Source organism: Balaenoptera borealis (assembly GCF_965194805.1).
Source record: "Balaenoptera borealis genome assembly, chromosome: 3".
NCBI classification, from domain to species: domain Eukaryota; kingdom Metazoa; phylum Chordata; class Mammalia; order Artiodactyla; family Balaenopteridae; genus Balaenoptera; species Balaenoptera borealis.
Genome location: NC_138866.1, coordinates 47,796,800 through 47,815,754, shown reverse-complemented (window position 1 = coordinate 47,815,754; position 18,955 = coordinate 47,796,800). Strand labels below are relative to the sequence as shown.

At 43.6% G+C, this 18,955-nt stretch overlaps 1 protein-coding gene across 1 annotated transcript in view; it reads right to left on the bottom strand.

The window, feature by feature from the left end:
- Positions 1-18,955, bottom strand: part of NID2 (nidogen 2) — an 80,633-nt gene that overhangs the window by 55,041 nt on the left and 6,637 nt on the right. The window contains 2 exon segments of the mRNA XM_082384800.1: positions 6,360-7,069; positions 12,777-13,009. Coding sequence (XP_082240926.1) covers positions 6,360-7,069; positions 12,777-13,009 — 943 coding nt within the window.

Genomic DNA, 18,955 nt, shown 5'->3' with positions numbered 1-18,955 from the left:
TGAGCCAGTGCCTTGATAGTAGGAGGTCCTTGTGGAGAGGATGAGAAGGGACCGAATCTGGAGTACTTTGAAGGTGGAGCTGCCAGGGTTTGCTGATGAATTGGATGGAGGGAGAGAAGAGGAGAAGGAGTTGGGGGAGGGCAGAGAGAGGGAAGGAGAGGAGGGTGGGGAGGACAAGAGGAGAAAGAGAGGGGTCCACAGGGATGTTCATTTCCTGGCGTGGGAACTGGAAGGCTGGAGCTGCCATTTACTGGAGCAGGTTTGTGGCAGATCAGTTCTCGCAACACCTCTGAGGCATCTGGGAAGTCCCACCCCGGATCTGACAGGGACTTATACCCTCAGCACGGCACTACTCAACCATTCAGAGGGACAGCTGCGTTCCTCCCTAGGGATTCTGGGAACCACTGCATCAGAATCACCTGGGATGCCAGTTAAAAATGCAAATTCCTAGGGCACACCTTAGACCTATCAATTCAGATTCTCGATGGGCAGATCCCACGAGTCTGTACCTTAGCCACTCCTGGGGTGACTATTACGTCCAGTGATTACAATGTTCAGGATATTTGCAAACTTTCCATTTCTGAGCCAGAGAATGCTGATTAATGTAGTGAATGAATTTCATCTGACCAATTAGCTCCTGCGGTGGCTGGGATTTCAGGGAATGCTCTAGCATTCATTCCTGGCCTGGCTGAGAAGCGGAATGCTGTGCTTATGGCCCACTTAGGCCAAATCCCCAAGCGGGGCACGTGAAGATCCTTAGTGGAGGGAACCGGGAGCCCGGGAGCCATTTCCCTTCCCTGATGAAGGGGGAGAACAGGACCTAGAAATGTGACCCCACCTGTGGCTCTCTATCCAGGGAAGAAAAGCCAGACTTCTGGCCAACGTGACTTCTCAAATTTCTATGATAACTGCAGGTAGATTCAAAGATGCTGAATTTCGTGAAGGTGGGGAATCAGTGTCGAAATCCCAGCTGGATGAGATGTGCAGTGAGCAGATGCAAAAACAAAGTGGCACTTTTTCTTTTTCTGTGGTCGTTTCTATGCCTCTGTACCTCACAGTTTTGAATGTGTTTTCACACACTTCTTCCTATTCTGGTGAGGAGGTGGTATCCCCTCTTTACAGATGACACCACTGAGGCCCACAAAGATTATATGATCTTCTGGCTCTAAATCCCATGCTCCTTCCATTATACCAGCAGTACTCAAGTGTGATGGGCTTCAGAATCACCAGGGGACCTGGTTTAAAAAGGCAGATTCTGGGGACTTCCCTGGTGGCCCAGTGGGTAAGACTCCACCCTCCCAATGCAGGGAGCTTGGGCTCGATCCCCACTCAGGGAACTAGATCCCGCACGTGTGCTGCAGCTAAGAGTTTACATGCTGCAACTGAAAGATCCCGCATATCACAACTGAAGATCCCGTGTGCCCCAGCTAAGACCTGGCACAGCCTAAATGAATAAATGTTAAAAAAATAAATTAAAAGGCAGATTCTGGGTCAGAAAGTGGAGGAAGGGTGTGGAATCAGCATTTTAAACCAGGGCCACGGGAGAAAGAGCCACAAGTGGACTAGAGCCGAACTTTGAGAAATATAGTTTTCATTCCACAGATTCCTCTCTCCTGAATTTTACCCACTGGGGCAGGCTGTCTTCCAGACCCTCCGGGGACCCACGCTCTGCCTGGCAGCTCCTGTCACAGAGAGTCAGAAACGATAGGGACAAGTCTGCTGGCAGCTCGGGCCCAGCAGGAGGGCAGAGGCCAGCCAGGTTTGAATGAGCTCAGTTTGCAGCAGCTTTGTTAACTGAGGTTAGACCGTTGCTAAAGGAAACTTCACGTGAGGATTTTTAAAATCTCATTTCTTTTTTCCAGTTAATGCTTTTCACTCTTCTATCCTTAACAGAAAGAAAACTGGGGTAGGGTTAGGGGGGCTATGTAAGGGAAAAGAAGCAAAAGTGCTGCCAGGGTACTTGAGACTTGTCCTAATTGGGAGTTTTTCACACAAATGGAAAACTCCTCCTCTGCACTTGTTCTGACCCATCCTTCAGTCTTCATTTCTCCAGAAACACTTAAGCGCTCGTCTTCCGCCCTGGCCCGGCCACGTGGAAGGCCAGCAGGCCCCACGGAGCAGACCGGGCTCATCATGCCAACGGGGACGGTGGGCTTCCTGCGCAGGGCTGCCCCTGGCAGCCAAGCTGTCTTTTACTTTTAACTTCCTGCTACCTCAAGAAAAAGGACCTACATTTTCACTGCAGGACAGATTTTTCTTACGTTTCCCACCTCACAGAATGATAGATGAACAAGAAAAACCACATCCAACTTTATAATGAAAAACAGTGGTATGCTTTTCCCTCCAGTTTTCGTCTGTTTTGGGGGTATGTGTGTGGTACATCGTGAAGCTCGTTGGGCAAACAGTTATTAGGACCCTGTTTTTCCGTGGGGGGAGGGTTACATCCACCATCGTGAGACTAGCAGGTTCTCCCGTGCAGGTGTCTTCACAGGTATGGGGGGCCTCTTGTTCACAGTCCCTCAGGAACCTGGGGGTGCACCCGGGAGAGGGGCTTTTGTGCCTGGAAGGCTGGGCTGGGCAGCAGAGCCTGTTCGAATTCATCCCAGGGTAGAAGCTGCTTGAGCAACACATTCCTGAAGCCTCTCCCAAGGCCAGAAGTAGAGTTGGACCAAAAGCCACAGGGAAATCCCTGTTCACACCCTGGGCCTGCCCTGCGTGAATGCCGTCTAAGTAGAATCAACAGGATCCCATGGTGGAGTGAGAACACCTGAGGTCTCTGAAAGCCAGGTGTCCCACCCCCTTTCTAATTCATCATGCAGACTGAGGTCAAATTCAGCTCCCCATTGCACCACCTGGGCAGGTTTAAAAATCTCTATGACCCCTGTGAATCAAGCTTGTCCTGCTGCCCACAACACCGGCAGGCTCTGGTCCTAGGCATCTGGAGCCTCGATGGCAGCTGCCTCTCACATCCCCTGCCCGCAACTCACTCACTCCCTCACTCCCTCCCTCTCCATTTCCACCTCACCACCTCCACTCTTATCACTCCTCTGTCCAGAATATGCCCCACTTTCTCCCTCTCAGAACCGAGACTCCGACCCCATGGCCTGGCTCAAGCCCCCCTCCTCCACGAAGACTTCCCTGATGGCACCACAGGTGAATCTGCCCTGCGCTGTGCTACCTGACAGCTTGCTCTAATCTTCACGGCTTCGCTGCAGTACTGGTCTGCCTCTTATGCAGACAAATCACTCAATATTTTCAGCCTTCAATTTCCTTCTTTGTACTGTGAGAAGGATAATAGTATCTACCCCACAGGGCAATTCTGAGGATTAACTGTGCTAGTGCAATCCAAGCAAAGTTTCCTCTCAGAGTCTGAGTGGACATTTGATAAATACCAGTGAAAACTTCCACTAGTGCCCCGGTCAGAGAAGGGCACATGGCAGATGCTCAGGTAACTTTTGGTTTGACAACAAGCTTCCAGAGCTGCTTGGAGAAGTAAGACCCCTGAGACAGAGAAAGCTTGTGCATCCAATTTACTGCCGGTTCTGTGGTCTATGAAAACAGAACAAAGCAAATAATACGATCGAGGCTAGAACTAGAGTGAAATTGGGACATTCTTGCCTGGTGTGGACATGATCTAAAAAGAATCTAGATTTCTCAACAAAAAGTCTATAAAAAGAGTCCCTAAGGGGGAAAAAAAAATTTAAAAGAGAAGGGAGAGATATTTGGGGGGAGGGCTTTAAATTTTAATTTCTTGGTTTACCAAGCTGACTGCTATGAAGATTCAAGGGGAAACTAAAATTTATTGGGCACGGTGCTTCCATGCCCAATTTTAATTCTCGCCACTCTTTGATGAGGTCTACATTATCTCCATTTTATAGCTGAAGAAAATGAGAGTCAAACAGAGAAAATGTCTTATTCCAAACCACATAGCAGAGCTGGGGGTCAAGCTCAAGTCCATCAAACACCAAAATCCACACTCCTCCACTGCATCAGTAGGAAAAGCTGGGCAAGATGGCTTGAGGCTGGACAGTTAGCAGGCGCTCTCTGGTGGGAGTCTCTGCCACCCCGCCCACCGGCTTTCCCAGAGGGAGTCCACTTTTGCCTGATGGACCTCTGGGATGCCAACGTTTTGTTTGAAAAAACAAAGTTCACTGCCAAGAAAAACCAAGTAATTAACAATTGCATGGTTCTATACAGTCAGCTCCCCGCTATCTCCGCGGATTCAAGGAACGGCGGATCCTGTGCAATGTTAAGGATCTGCGGTTAGGGGAACCCGCATTTTGGGGGGCCTGAGGATGCAGAACCATGGATACGGAGGGCTGACTAAGGGGCTTGAGCATCCAAAGATTTTGGTATCTGCGGGGGGATCCTGGAACAAATTCCCCATGGATACCGAGTCTTCCTAAAGCCTGAGGTGAAACCAGAGGTTCACCTATTTTTCCCTTTCTGCTTTCAAGTTTTAAAGCTTTCCCTCTCTGCTAATATGGTGGTTGATTTCTTTTTTCTTCGCGTTTCAAAAACTTCTAGTTAGATTTTTTTCCCTAAATGTTTCATTGTATTAACCAGCTGTTTCGAAGGCATTTTGCCATTTCTAAGATGTCAGTGGTAGACGTCATCCAGAAGCTGATAAATATCATACATAGTTCATGCCCCGCGAGGGTTCTGGCTGCTGCCTGTTTTTCTCTACGGCCAGTTCCCTAGACCCCTACAGCTATTCCAGCTTTTGCAGCCCTTCACAGTTCAAAGCAGGATGTGCAGCCCCTTCTTCTTAACCCTTTAACAACTCACTGCAACTAATATTCCAAGCTCTTCCCAGGGCAGGAAATCACAACCCACAAATGAAAAGACCACATAGGAGCACATCTTTACCTCAAAATCTCTTTGATCAAAGTGTCTTTGATACTTGGCTTTACGTTTTGTTTAGATATACGGCACTTAGGCTGAAAACTCAGGAGACTATCAGAAGGGTGTGAAGGTTCTGAAGCCTTCCAATAAACTTCACATCTTCAACTTGAGAGAAATGTGGTCCTTAGGCACAAATTAAGGCACAAGTATTTAACAAGCCCGCTCTTCATTCTCTACCGCCCCACCCCCATTCCCACTGCTTTAAATCCTCTATAATTAGTAACAGCAGTCACCATTTATTAAGATCCAACTAGTACAGACGCTAGCTTAAGAACTTCGTTATCTCTTTTAATCCTCTCGACAAATTTAGGAGAAACTGGAGGTTTGGAGACTACATAAAGTGTCAACCAGCCAGCGTGACAGCCAGGATTCAAACCTACACCAACGTTCTCCCTGTAATCATTACACAATGCTGCCTCAGTCACAAAACAGTTTCACCTCTCCTGAAAGAAGGGCTTCTTCAAGCAAATTCTTGCAGATCAGGACCACAGCAGAACCACCTGGAAGACCCTCTGCTAGGTCAACCTGTTTTACCATAAAAAGTATGGGAAACAGAAAAGGTGAAGGAAAAAAACAAAGGTCCTAAAGAACGCTTTCACCTCTGACCTCTCTCCTCCCGTCAGAGGTCAGATGAGCAGTCCCTGGAACAAATGGGATGAATCCGTGGCCAGTTTCCCATTCAGGTGTTTACATCCCTGACGGGGAAGAAAGAGCTGACATGACAAGTCTCGCCTTCAGTAGAAGGTGACATGGGCTCCGTGTCTGTATTAATGAACCGTCACCTCCCCTGGGCATTTCTCTGCTGGCCCCTCGCTCTGGTCAGTGAGTCATGAAATGAGGGCAAGTCTCCGGGGAGCTGACTAGCACAGCTGCACAGCCGTGAACCAGAATTGACAAGACACAGGTGGTTCGCAGCTTTCTCTCCCCAGGGGTCCCCTCTCCCACACCCCACTGCCGTGTCTCTAAGCGAGGGGAGCACCGGGGTCATCCCATCACAGAGGAAGAATCCGGAATGTTCATCCGAGCCAGCACAACCCGCTGCTTGAAACTAAAGCCTGAAGCCCTCCATTCCCGTAATGTGTGCGAAGCCTCAAAACGCTTTACCTTTGCTGAACTTTCAGACTGAAATAACTTCATTCCATGTGAGAGCACAGCTGGCACGAGCAACCCCAGTTCTTCCCCCATGGGATTCATGAGGCCCATTTTAAAAATAAATAAATAAATAAATAAAACATTAGTAATGGTCAAGAGATTCCAAACAGAATTTGCCTGCCAAGATTTCTTTGGCAAAGGAAAGATACTCTATCTCCTGAAACAATGGGTTTTAGAAATCAGTCCCAAGCTTCTTTTTGCGAAACTCTTCCCTCAACTCGCTTGAGAGAAAATTCACGACTCTCTGGAAGACCAGCATTGTTTCAATGAATGCTTAGTACCCAGGGTTCAAACCCACTTACCCTCAGTGTTGGAACTGATGTCGTCCTCCACTCCGACCACTTGCCTCCTGCGACCCAGGGGTGGAGCGTGATCCGGCCCGGGGTAATTTGGAAGAACCGCCTCTCCTCCTGGATGGGCTGGAGGAACATCTCTGTCTGCAGGCTGTGCCCGTCCATCTGGGTAGGGAGGCGGGGCTTGCTGGGAAGGATCCAGTGAATCTCCAGTCTCTGCTGGAGCAGGGACTGTGGTCGCTGGCTGTTCAGAAGACTCAACTCGGCCTTTTAAATCCGGGGCATCTGTCTCCCCCTGAGGTCTCCCCTCTTTGGTTGGAGGGTTCAAGGTGGCAGAGTCTGTTTCAGGCCCATCCCTAGATGTTGGACGTGGCAAAGGGGAGGCCAGCTCAGAATCTGGGGGAGAGATCCCACCTCCTAACGGCCTCGAATCAGCTTCCGAGTGGAAGGAAACATCGACTGTGCTGTGGCCATTCGATGCCTCCTCTGGCTCACCGGGGGGGTATTCGACGTCCTCCTCGTTCTCATCATAATAATCCAAATTGTCCTCAGTGTAGTCACCCTCGAGGGCCGCAGCACGGCTGAAGGAATGTCCCAGGGGAGCCGAAGGGTGGGCTTTGGAAAGGTCTCCTCCAACTGTCGCTGGCCTGACATTGTCCAACGGGGAGGTGCTGCCGATATGAAAGGCCCACACTCCAGGAATCCCCAGGTTGCTGTGTCTAAATAAAAAGGAAACAGGACATTGTCACAAAAGTGTCCATCCACCACCTTCCCACAAAGGCGAGCGATTTATTTTAAAACTGAAAGACTATTAAGATCAGATTCAGAGTTTTCACTGGCAGGAAACCCAAATAAAACCAGACTTACACGGTAACTAAAGATTATACTGGAATTTTGATGTAAACTACCTCTTATTTAACAATGGGTTTCAAAGGCCATGTGTCTACCCAATGCCAGACCCTCAAATCAGAATTCTGCTCTACATGTTTTATGCCAGACCCTCAAATCAGAACTGCCAGACCCTCAAATCAGAATTCTGCTCTACACGTTTTATCTAAATGGCTATTTGAAAACAAACAGGGAATGTGGGAATATTTTATCCTTCCTCTACTTTTAACAAACTCAAGAAAACATATGCTTAAACATTTTTGCCAAACTCTTAAACAATATTTTTTATTTGAGAGTTAGTTACATGCCAAGTGTTTAACATTCTTCAACACAACTTGCAAGGTAGGGGAAGTGATCATGCCCAATTTTTCAGAGGAGAAAACAGGTTTAGAGAGATTAATCTTCTTAAGGTTGCACAATTAATAACTGACAGAGCTTGGACTTGAATTCAACACTACCACCAAAGCCCGTGTTCTGAACATCCACATTACGTCAGAAAGCTAATACACTAGAGTCAATCCACATCCTAATTATCTTACTCTACATTACAGAATGTTAGAGACATTTTGGGGTTTAGTCACGTGGATTAATCAATCAACTAATTCACAGAGACTGGTGAAGCCATGTCAAAAAATTCAAATAGAAATGCCTAAGTCTCAAAAATGTTGAGCAAATGTAGAACAAAGTTAAGGGGAAAATAAGAAAGCAAGTTAATCAAACTGCCACGGGTCACAGGTGAGAGTTATCCAGAAACATCTGCAGCCAGGGAGCTCACGCGTTTCCCCCACTAGAAAAGAACATGGGTTCCATTCAGCCTTCCAAATATCCCAGCAATCCATTATTTTAGTCAGTGATACATTCCAAAGAGGATAACTCCATACACAATTTCAAAAAAAATAAGAAAAAACCTGAAGGAACAAAGGGTCTGGCTGGCTTGAATACACCCATTTCTGTACTCTCTGGCATATGGCCCAAACACCAGGCTCTAAGTCTCTCATGCTGTGGGATTTCCTCAAAAGTCAGTCCATGAGAAATCAGTTAATGACTAATAAGACAACAGGAAATTCATTCAGTCATATAGGGACAAGAGACTTTTGCTCATTTAGGTTGGTATTCATCATATTCATGTGGATTCCCATAGCAATAATATTTTTAACACAATTCCAAGAATCAATCAATCAATCCCCACCCCCTTGTATATTGTTGTTGTTGCCACTGCTGCTGTTGGAATTACTTCAGGGAAACAGGAGCATAGAAAGCAAAACTGTGATCCTTTGTGCAGTATGCTATGTAGACTTGGTCGGTTCTAAGAATTAATGCCGGTGCTTTTTGGCAAGCAAGCAAGGAACGCTGAAGACGATAAGAGAGAATTCTGAAGATCTGAGGATGTTGAGTTTATTATCACATCAGAGGTGTTGCAGCTGTGAAATTTCTTCTTGAAGTCAGAAACAGAAAACTATAAAAGCTTAAAAGAGTAGGAAAATACAAATTATGACAGATAAAAGCTAAATAAAATAATCTTCTAATTAAATATAAATCACTACCCTGGCTTTTGTCACTGTGCATGATGAGAAAGTAGCCAGTTTGAGTTTATCCTAAAATCCAAGGTCATTTGGAAAGCTTAGCGACAGAAAGAACTTAATTTATTTCCTAGAAAGGAAAACAAGGCTACAAAATGAGATGACAGTGCCTGCCTCCCTGGGTTGTTAGGAGGATTAAGTTAGAAAATCACATAAAATGTTCAGCATGGGGCCCTGCATGTAATAAGTACTTAGTAACTACTGTCTTCCAGGAGGTAGGAAAGTGTAATCTCAAAAAATACAAATGTGTACATTCATATTTAAATGTGCAGAAGAAGAGTTATGACAAACACACTATGAATTATATAATTTATGACCTCTGAGCTTATAATTATGAGACAAGTTTGAGGAAGACAACAATTCCATTGACTAGGAGAATAACTTTACTTTTTATAGATGCATACTGAAGCATTGAGGAGTGAATGGCATGCTGTGTGTCACTTACTTTAAATCACTTATGCAAAAAAGAAAAAAAATGATGAAGATGGCAAAATGTCAACAGCTTGTAAATCTAGATGACTCCCTCCACTTTTCTGCATATTTTTGAAATTTTAACTAATGAATGCTGGAGAGGGTGTGGAGAAAAAGGAACCCTCCTATACTGTTGGTGGGAATGTAAATTGATAACAGCCACTATGGGAAACAGTATGGAGGTTCCTTAAAAAACTAAAAATAGAGTTACCATATGATCCTGCAATCCCACTCACTCCTGGGCATATATTTGGAGAAAACTATAATTCAAAAAGATACATGCACCCCAATGTTCATTGCAGCACTATTGACAATAGCCAAGACATGGAACCAACATAAATGTCCATTGACAGATGAATGGATAAAGAAGATGTGGTACATATATATAATGGAATACTACTCAGCCATAAAAAAGAATGAAATAATGCCATTTGCAGCAACATGGATGGACCTAGAGATTATCATACAGAGTGAAGTAAGCCAGGCAGAGAAAGACAAATATCACATGATATCACTTATATATGGAATCTTAAAAAGAAAAAAGATACAACTAAACTTATTTACAAAACAGAAACAGACCCACAGACATAGAAAACAAACTTATGGTTACCAAAGGGGAAAGGCGGGGAGGGATAAATTAGGAGTTTGAGATTAACATATACACACTACTATATATAAAATCGATAACCAATAAGGACCTACTGAATGGCACAGGGAACTATATTCAGTATCTTGTAATACCCTATAATGGAAAAGAATTTGAAAAATATATATATATATATCTGAATCACTTTGCTGTACACCTGAAACTAATACAACATTGTAAATCAACTATACTTCAATAAAACACACACACACACACACACACACACACACACACACCCAGATAAATAAATAAATAAATAAATGTAAAATAGAAGATTAAATTGAGGAACATTTCTATAATTTGGAGGTACAGAAGGCCTTTCTAAGAGTAATACCAAGACCTGAAATCATAAAGGAAAAGGCCAATAACTTTGACAACCCTAAACTTATACCTTCTAGATCATAACTAACTTTAAAGATGAACAACTAGATAAAAATATTCACAGCATTTGAGAGGAAATATCTTTACTAGGTTTTTTCTTATTTGTTAAAGGTCTTTGTAAATACCTCAATAGAAAATAGCAAAGAAATGGCTATTAACCATATGAAAAGGTGTTCAGTTTTACTAGTAATCAAAGAAATTAGAGTGAAAATATGAACATTTTACACCTATCAGATTCACAAATACTAGAAAGATTAGAAGCTTGTAGGAAACAGACACTGTTGATCACAGCCCTCCTTACTGGTGAGAACGTAAGTTGGTGCAGGGTTTCTGAAGGGCAGTTGGTTAGCATTCATTAAAATGTTATACTGCATATATCCTTTCTCAGCAATTCTACTTTCAAGAATTTATCTTTAAGACGAGCATCTGAGCAATGTGTATTATTTTGTTTACTGAAACAATAATTATAAAAGGAAAAACCAGAAATAAGTTAAATGTTCATCAATAAGTTATTGTCTTAATAATACAGGCTATATATGATGCCATGTTTTATAGCGTTCAAATAATAATGTAACAGATATCTTACTGAAAGACACCCATAGACAGTGATAAATGGGAAGATGCCATATGTATAACAAAAGAACCATTTTGGTTTTGAAAAAGGTTTTGCATAAACCTAAAATTCTGGAATGACTGTTAATAATGGTTATCACTTGAAGTAGTGAGAATGGGTAATTTTTACTTTTATTTCACATTTCTCAGCATTGTTTGTACTTTATTTTAGTTTTTATACTAAGTACAGATTCTACTAAAGAAAAATTCCTCTGCTGGTCATTTTGGCCCCATATCTTCCACTTTCAATCAAGCAACTCAGAGGTTTCTATGAAGCATGAGAGATAAAGATGAGGTAGGCGTGGAGGGAGGTAAGTGGAAGTGGTGTATATGTGTACGTGTGTGCGTGCATGTGTCTGTGTGAGTTCTTAGAGGCCATTACGGCTATGGTGGGGGGAACACGCCTGCTTTTTCCCTCCGGCTTTTCGGCCCTCACTGCCTCCTGTACCCTGAGGAGGTGTTAGCACTTACTCCCATTCTCTGGAACTGTAGTTTGTCCGTTTGCTCTAGGAGAGTGCAGGTTGCTTGCGTGCAGGGCCTGGGCCTTAGACATCTTTCTCTTTCCAGCCCTTGGCCCATGGTGAGCTCTCGATAATGTCTGAGAGGCAGAGAACCTATGGGCTCCAGAGTAGAAGAGGAGGGTGGAACCAGGGGACAGAAAACAAGGAGCTAAGTTTTCTCCAGAGTCAAGACTAAAAGGCAACCTTGGTGGAGCTCAAAAGATGTCCGACATGAGTCATGAGAAGGGGAAAGCAGGCCAGGATTCAGCATAAAATAAGTAGTTCAGAGCTCCAGACTTGTGGTTGAATATTGGCTTTGCCACTTCATAACTTTGAGATTATAGGGAACTTAACTTCCCTAAGCTCATGTGTCACATTGAGAAAAGAGAAGAACTTACCCCCTGAGATTCTTGTTGAGTTTTAATTAAGAGAACTTCTAGAAAGTGTTTAGCACAAGGTTGGCATACAGTAAGCTCTCAATAAATGTCAGCTCTGAGTAACCCTATTTGGTTGTAGGGCCCGCTCTCTCGTCTCTGAGTAAAGCAGATGGCATGCAAAAGTGTAAGATGTTCCAATACCCAGGAATCATGTAACGAAACTTAGAGGCGCCAAGGGAGGCCAGGTAACCAATATATTCCGTCTGGCTTCTAGACCAGTATTCAGGGAAGGGATAAACGCAGAGGTATTTTTTTAGAGCCTGGAAATTATTAAATATCAACAGGTGCTAACCCAGATACTGGGCACGATGTGCACGAGCAGAGTGATCTATGTGATGGGACTAAGGAATGTGCCTGGTCCCAGACATTGCATGGAAAACCCTCCAGACGATTTCAGATAATGAGGCCACTGAGAAATCCTGAGACTTCCAAAAATCTACCAATCTGTTTGTTTGGTTTTCCTTTTTTTTTTCCCAAATTACACTACTCTTAACTTTTAACACCTCTCCGTCCAAAAGACTAACTCACAACGTCTCCAGCTATGAAACGATTAACCTGGAAAAACCTCAACCTGGGCAGTTGTATTACTGGGTATTTTTATGTGGTTCCAAGGGCAATGTTTTCCATAGCAAGCCTCAGTGGCTGTGCTCACACACACACACACACACACACACACACACACAGAGTTCTGTTTCCGGTATCTATAGCCAATAGGGCAGGAAAAATAAAGGACTGTTTATATTTTGGTCAACGTGCTCCTCCCAGGGTCTAGCCTAGTTCCTGGTTTTGATCTGACCCCTTGCTTAGAAACCACGGAGATGATATTTAATGGGTAGGGCCACTCAAGTTTAGGTAGCTCCTAAGGGTCTTTACATTCCAACAGGAAAGGGCGTAAGCCCTATGTTACTTACTGGTAGAGATTTTTCACAGACTGTTCAGTGCTAGTCAAGCTGAAATATGGTCCCTCTCTCTTCGGGTCATCGACCTCCCCTCTGCAGAAGCCCACCCGGGCTGGAAGCTCGAGCTGGACATTGTAAGATTCTTTGGGGCGGGTTCCAAAGAATTGAAGGCCATTGGCAGGATAAAGAAAGAGGGCGTAGGTGTCAGACTTATCAGATGCCAAAACTGCTTGGAAAGTATTCAGCTGTGAAAAAAAAAAAGAAAATACTCTAAATAAAACAAACAAAAATCAAAAAAAACCCCCCCAAAATGCAAGCAAAGCATTATAAAATGCAAAGGGTTGTCCCCCTTCTCAGGATTTCTCTAAATTGTTTTTACACATAATATTCTTTTAAATTTCCTCTCCAAGTTATAAACATAATTACATAAGCTATATTATTGTTATAATCATCTTTCGTCAATTTAGATTAATAGTTGAAATATGCATAGGTACAAAAAAAACGCTGGTTAAAAAAAATAAAGCTATTTTTTAAGGTTTCAAACTTCTTTCATCCAAACTTCTTTCAGAGCTGAGAGCAAGTAGCAAAATTAACTTGTACATTCCCACAGCCACTGCCCTAGTTTTCTGCCCTGGGCACTCATCTGGATCATTCATTCATTCATTCATTCACTCATTCACTTATTTATTGAATGCCCATTATGGGCAGGGGTGGTATGAGGCACTGGCTGATCAAAAGGCCTCCTTACTGTTCCCAAAGCCTTACTCTCTATTCTCTTCCATCTACTTTTTTTTTTTTATAAATTTATTTTATTTATTTATTTTTGGCTGTGTTGGGTCTTCGTTGCTGCGCACAGGCTTTCTCTAGTTGCAGCGAGCGGGGACTACTCTTTGTTGTGCTGTGCGGGCTTCTCACTGCAGTGGCTTCTCTTGTTGCATGCAGAGCACAGGCTCTAGGCACATGGGCTTCAGTAGTTGTGGCACGCGGGCTCAGTAGTTGTGGCGCATGGGCTTAGTTGCTCCGTGGCATGTGGGATCTTCCTGGACCAGGGCTCAAACCCATGTCCCCTGCATTGGTAGGCGGATTCTTAACCTCTGCACCAGCAGGGAAGCCCCCATCTACCTTTTGACACCAGCACCAGAGTTACCCTACCCTCATTTCTCAGATGAGGAAACAAAGACATAGGGGCTAAGAGATCTGCCTAAGGTCAGCTACTAGTATGCGGTGGCAGGCCGGCCAGGGTCCCTGCCCTACACCACCAGGCTGTCCCAACCACTCCTTGGCCGGCCATCTCAGGTGATTTATAAGCTGCAAACTCTCTTCTCAGGCTCAGATCCCCTGCATCTCCACCAGATTATTTAATATTGTCCATTTGTCCCATGTACTTTGATGCTTCCGCACATTTGCTCACGTTTTCCTGTGCCTGGAAACACTCCTGACCTTCTAATGCCGCCCCTCTGAGGGGTTTTGCAATTCCCTGTAGATTTATTGCTGTTCTCTGACCCTCTGCAGCATCTCAGTGTTTCAAATTAGCACTCACCTCGTTTTGCCCAGTTAGCTGCTTACATATTTGTAAACTCAGTTCATTAATTCATTTGTACATTACTTCAAACAGCCAGGTACCTACTAAGCACTCGACAGTATGCTTGGCACAAAGAGGCCAAGGAACAAAGGACGCAGCCGCTGCCCAGGACAGTCTCAGAGCTTAGGACAGGGAAGCAACCATGGCTGGGATTCTAGGAGAATTGCTGGAGGAGGTAGTGGAGGCCAGAGAGGAGGGCGTGGACCCAACACCTTAAGGGCTGGGGTGGGGAGGCGTTGCAGAGGCTGCCTGTGAACATTAATAAACACTGCAGAAGCCAAAGCAGACCAGAAAGAGAGGCCAGGAGCCTGAGTTAGCCACAGACTCAGCACCCAGGTCCTTGTAGAATCACTCCTTAAAGTTCAACTTACTCTCGTATTTTCAACAAGACACATTTTTGCCTTTACCTACATCCAGCTACCTCCCCCCACCCAAATAATCAGTTAATGGTGCTTGAGTATCTTAAAAAAGATGTTATATTAAGGTCTCTGAGAACACCTCTCTCACTAAATCCCACTCCGTTTACAATTTAGCAGGCAGCAGGGGAGGTATTTATAAATACCACCACTTCCTAAACAATGTGGCTCCTAGAAACGTTATTTACTGATAAGTAGCACGGTTTCCCCATTTTGCTAGACGGACAAAATTAGGCAGAGAGAAGCACATCACATTTTACTAAATGAAACAGCAAACAAGAGGCATGGGCCTGCATTTTGTTCTGTCCTGGGTCCTTCCCCATACGGTGGTCAAGCTCTTTCCTAGTGTTGATTCTTCTTTCTTATGTTTAATTTCAAAGTACAGTTTTGAGGGTTTGCTTACAAGACAAAGAAATTCAGGTGTTAAAATGCTTTTCCAGAAAAAAACCAAAATACTATCCAAACTTTCTTTTAGATCTCCAACACAGAAAAGGTCACCTTGCTTGGCTTGGGTTTTGCTTTTCTTTCTTTCTTTCTTTAAGTTCAGAAACTTAATGATGGGGGGCAGGGGGCAGTGCTCATATATTTGTTACTGTTGTCGTTGTTGATTGCTTCATCCGGAAAGCCTGACTTTTCCAAAAACAAAAGGCAAGGGATGTTTTCTAGAATTTCTCAAAGCTCGGAAGCCATAACTTCTGCCAAATGTAAACAAAGGCTGTCCTGTATCATGTCTATACAGAGTATATGCTATTCAGTACATCATCGATTAATGGAGATTCAATAACTTCAGTTTTACATTAGTCCAAATAAAGTTCAACTAGAGAAAGAAAGGTAATTAAGGAAGGAGACAGATTCTGTTTTAAAAAGCAAAGCTTTCAAAGTTCCTGGCATTGATTGCCCACAATAAACGTCAGATAGTAGGAATCCTGGTTCTAAGTCTAGAGAAATTCTATAAGATAAGGAGGTCCCATAGATTGTGAAGGAATTGAAGGGGATGGGAGGGGAGGGAAAAAGTAAACAGAGCTGTGAAGGGGAGAGTCTGGCTTTTTACTGTGGGGTCTGGGTATTTAGCACTTTATTTTATTCATTCTTTCAGCCAGTCAACAAGTTCATTTCAATGAAAATTTATTCAATGTCTTTTATATGCCATCCTGAGACAAGCACTTACTACAGGTGGCAAGCATTTATTTAATCTACTTGTCTCCACCGAAATAGGCAAATAGAAGAATTTTAAATAGAATATAGGATCCCAGAGACCGGCCAAAAAAGTTTGGCTGTTTAAAAACCACCCTCATACCAAATGATCACTTTTAAAGTTCTCTCCGTTCCACAAAATTCTACATCTAATCGCTAAAGAGCCCTCTTCATGATGTCCTGCAGGGCTCCTCCCCCAGGAGCACTCCTTGACAGGCTTCCAGACCGGAAAGGTCTTCACATTCCTGGAGAAAAGTCTTCGCAAGAACCCCACATGCTCTGTCCCTGAAGGGAAAGCCTCAGATGGGCTGCCAAACCCCACAAAAGGGTCACCAGTTCCCAACTCCCTCAGGATCCCAGGGAGGAAGAGGAGCAGGGCCAGTGCTTCGGAGCTTCAAGGTCTGCCATCCTGTTATCAGAAAGAGAGAAAAGCCAGAGCCCTCGGCAGAAATCAGGCAGCGCTGGGCTCTCCCTCCCAGGTGTGGGACATTGCTAATCAGTGTTGACTTGATGCTTGGCAGAGCCAGGCTGATAAATAGGAAACATGCCCCTCAATGAGCTCCTGATTTTTGCAACTGATTTAATTAATTTCAGCCATCTGGCCAAAAAATCACAACGGTGACATCCATGTCCCAAAGGGGTTTGCCTAGAGTGGTTTACAAAAACTACAATGAAAATTAAGAAGTAGGGTGTCTCCGACACACGTCACAAAGTTCTCTTCCCTGTCTTCTCTAGGGTCACATGCTGTCTACAGTCATAGCGTCATTGACTTCTGGCCTCCAGTGTTTGGTGTGAACAGTAATCTCCATTCCTTAGTATATTTCTCCATCTCCCATTACCTATAGGTCACTGTCATATGCATGATTTTCCCGCGTTCATTTCTTTCTTCCCTAAATCCTACAGATCCTGCCAAAAATTCAAAAATAAATGCTCAGTACTATCACATCACTAATATTATAACCTTCCTGACACTTAGTCTTTAGCAAAACTTCAGCATTTCTTTAACCAATTTCCATATATGTCTCTGTTCTCTATGTCTGCATAGCTATATCTCAGACAGAGGTTAAACTCTTTCAGGTAGACTGTAGACCTCCCCTCTTCTGGACCTCAGCTTCAGAGCTCAGAAAGCTACAACAGTGTCCTGCTTTTACCTCTCATTTTCTCCCTGGATCCAACCCTCTCTGTCAATGACTATCATTCCTTGAAACAAGTCAGCATGCCTCCCTCCCCATGGTGAAGCCTCCATTGGGAAGTCTTCTGCTTATCTTATGTTACTGCACCACACCTGCCTTCATCCATTTCTCCAGCCTCAGCTCTCTTGGCCTTCCCCCAGGACACACCCTAGGCCAGAACAATCTGTCCTGCTGCCCCATTCTCAATATCCATTCTTTCAGCCCAACTTAATACAGGTCAACAATGCATTCCCTGTACCACACAGATCTATGTAGCCCAATTCCCTATCCCCCTTCATCCTTCAACCAACAACAAAACAACAGTCTCACCTACCCCACCTCTGGAAAAAAAACACAGCTAAAGTAAACATATGGGCAGTATGTCTCCTGCCCATAAGTTCTTTGAAGGTCAATACCGTGACTTTGCTCTGTGAAGTACCTATGACAGTTCAAGGAGTCTCAGATTGAGTGAGTTGATAAACACCATTTGGTGATATGTTTTTAGATGCAGTAACACCTTGATATTCTTGCAGTATCAGGTACCGCATCCTGTCACACCCACCACGAACATCCATGTCGAGAAAGGGCAACATCTGAAATAGTTTTAAATGGTAAAGATGCCATTCCTCTGATATCTTCAAGTTTCCAGTAACTCTGCAACATGAAGTTAGTATGCCAAGGTTTAAGAAGGCCATGTAGAATTCACACAGTCCTTCAAGCAAAGTAGATTATTGCTTGCCAAAATCTATCTCCAAAGAACTATTAAAACGAGAACTCATGTCACAGAGCTCTTCAAAGTATTCAGAAGAAACTTCAATGTGGGTAATTAAAGAAACATCCTCTCTCCAAACAGAATATCTCCTTTCTAAATGAAACAAATTCTGAAGCCAACTCAGCATATGGCAACATCTGAAGATTGATTTTAATTAGAAAAGAGATGGATTCTACAAATCTTCTCCCACTCTGCCCCCACCATAAAAAGGCCTAGACAGAAGTTGGAATTTAGAAAAGCTTGTATTTAAAGAGTCCTTAAGTAGAGGACTTACATCACAGCATCCTTACAAGACAGAGAAATAGAGAAATAAAAGAACCAGAATCTGGTCCCATCAACTCAATGTAGGGGAACACAGATTGGCTGAGCATATGCACTTGCTGAGTCTAAGGGACCATAATGGCTACTTTAAAATGTCACCTTAGTGAATTCTCACAACAGTCCCGTAAGGTAGGCGTTGCTACTTCATTTTACAGATTAGGAAATTAAGACTGAGGCTGGAGCATTGCTTCCAAAGTCACTGGATAACCTTTCATAAACCACTTCTTTCAAAATGTTTTTTATTGTCATTATCTTCACATCAGAAGCATTATTCCCATGCTGCAGATGAAACTGAGAAAAGTAAAGTCACCTTGTCTGTATTATAATTTTCAGTTTCAAATAAGCCCTGATAAAATTGGAATCCTAAAGCTCTAGTGTGACTTCATCGCCCCAGAGATCCTGTGCAACTGCTCAACTCTCCGATTTCTCTCACTCAGCTCAACGTTGTCTTTCTCTGTTGAAAAAATTAGATAGATGCAGCTGAATTCACTTAAGAGCATTGGAATACTAATTTGGAAGTAATAAGGTGTTGGTAGTGTCCTTGGAAAATTTCATTCCAAATTCATTCTTCCTTTGAATGAAATATGGTTCCAAGGACTCTTCTGGTAGAAAGATCACATCGAGACAATAAAAAAAAAAACCTCATTTATTGGAAGTCTTTGGAAAAGGTACAACTATTGTTGTGTCTACCTACATCACTTGTGCCAAGGAAATGGGTCCTGCATGAAAAGTCT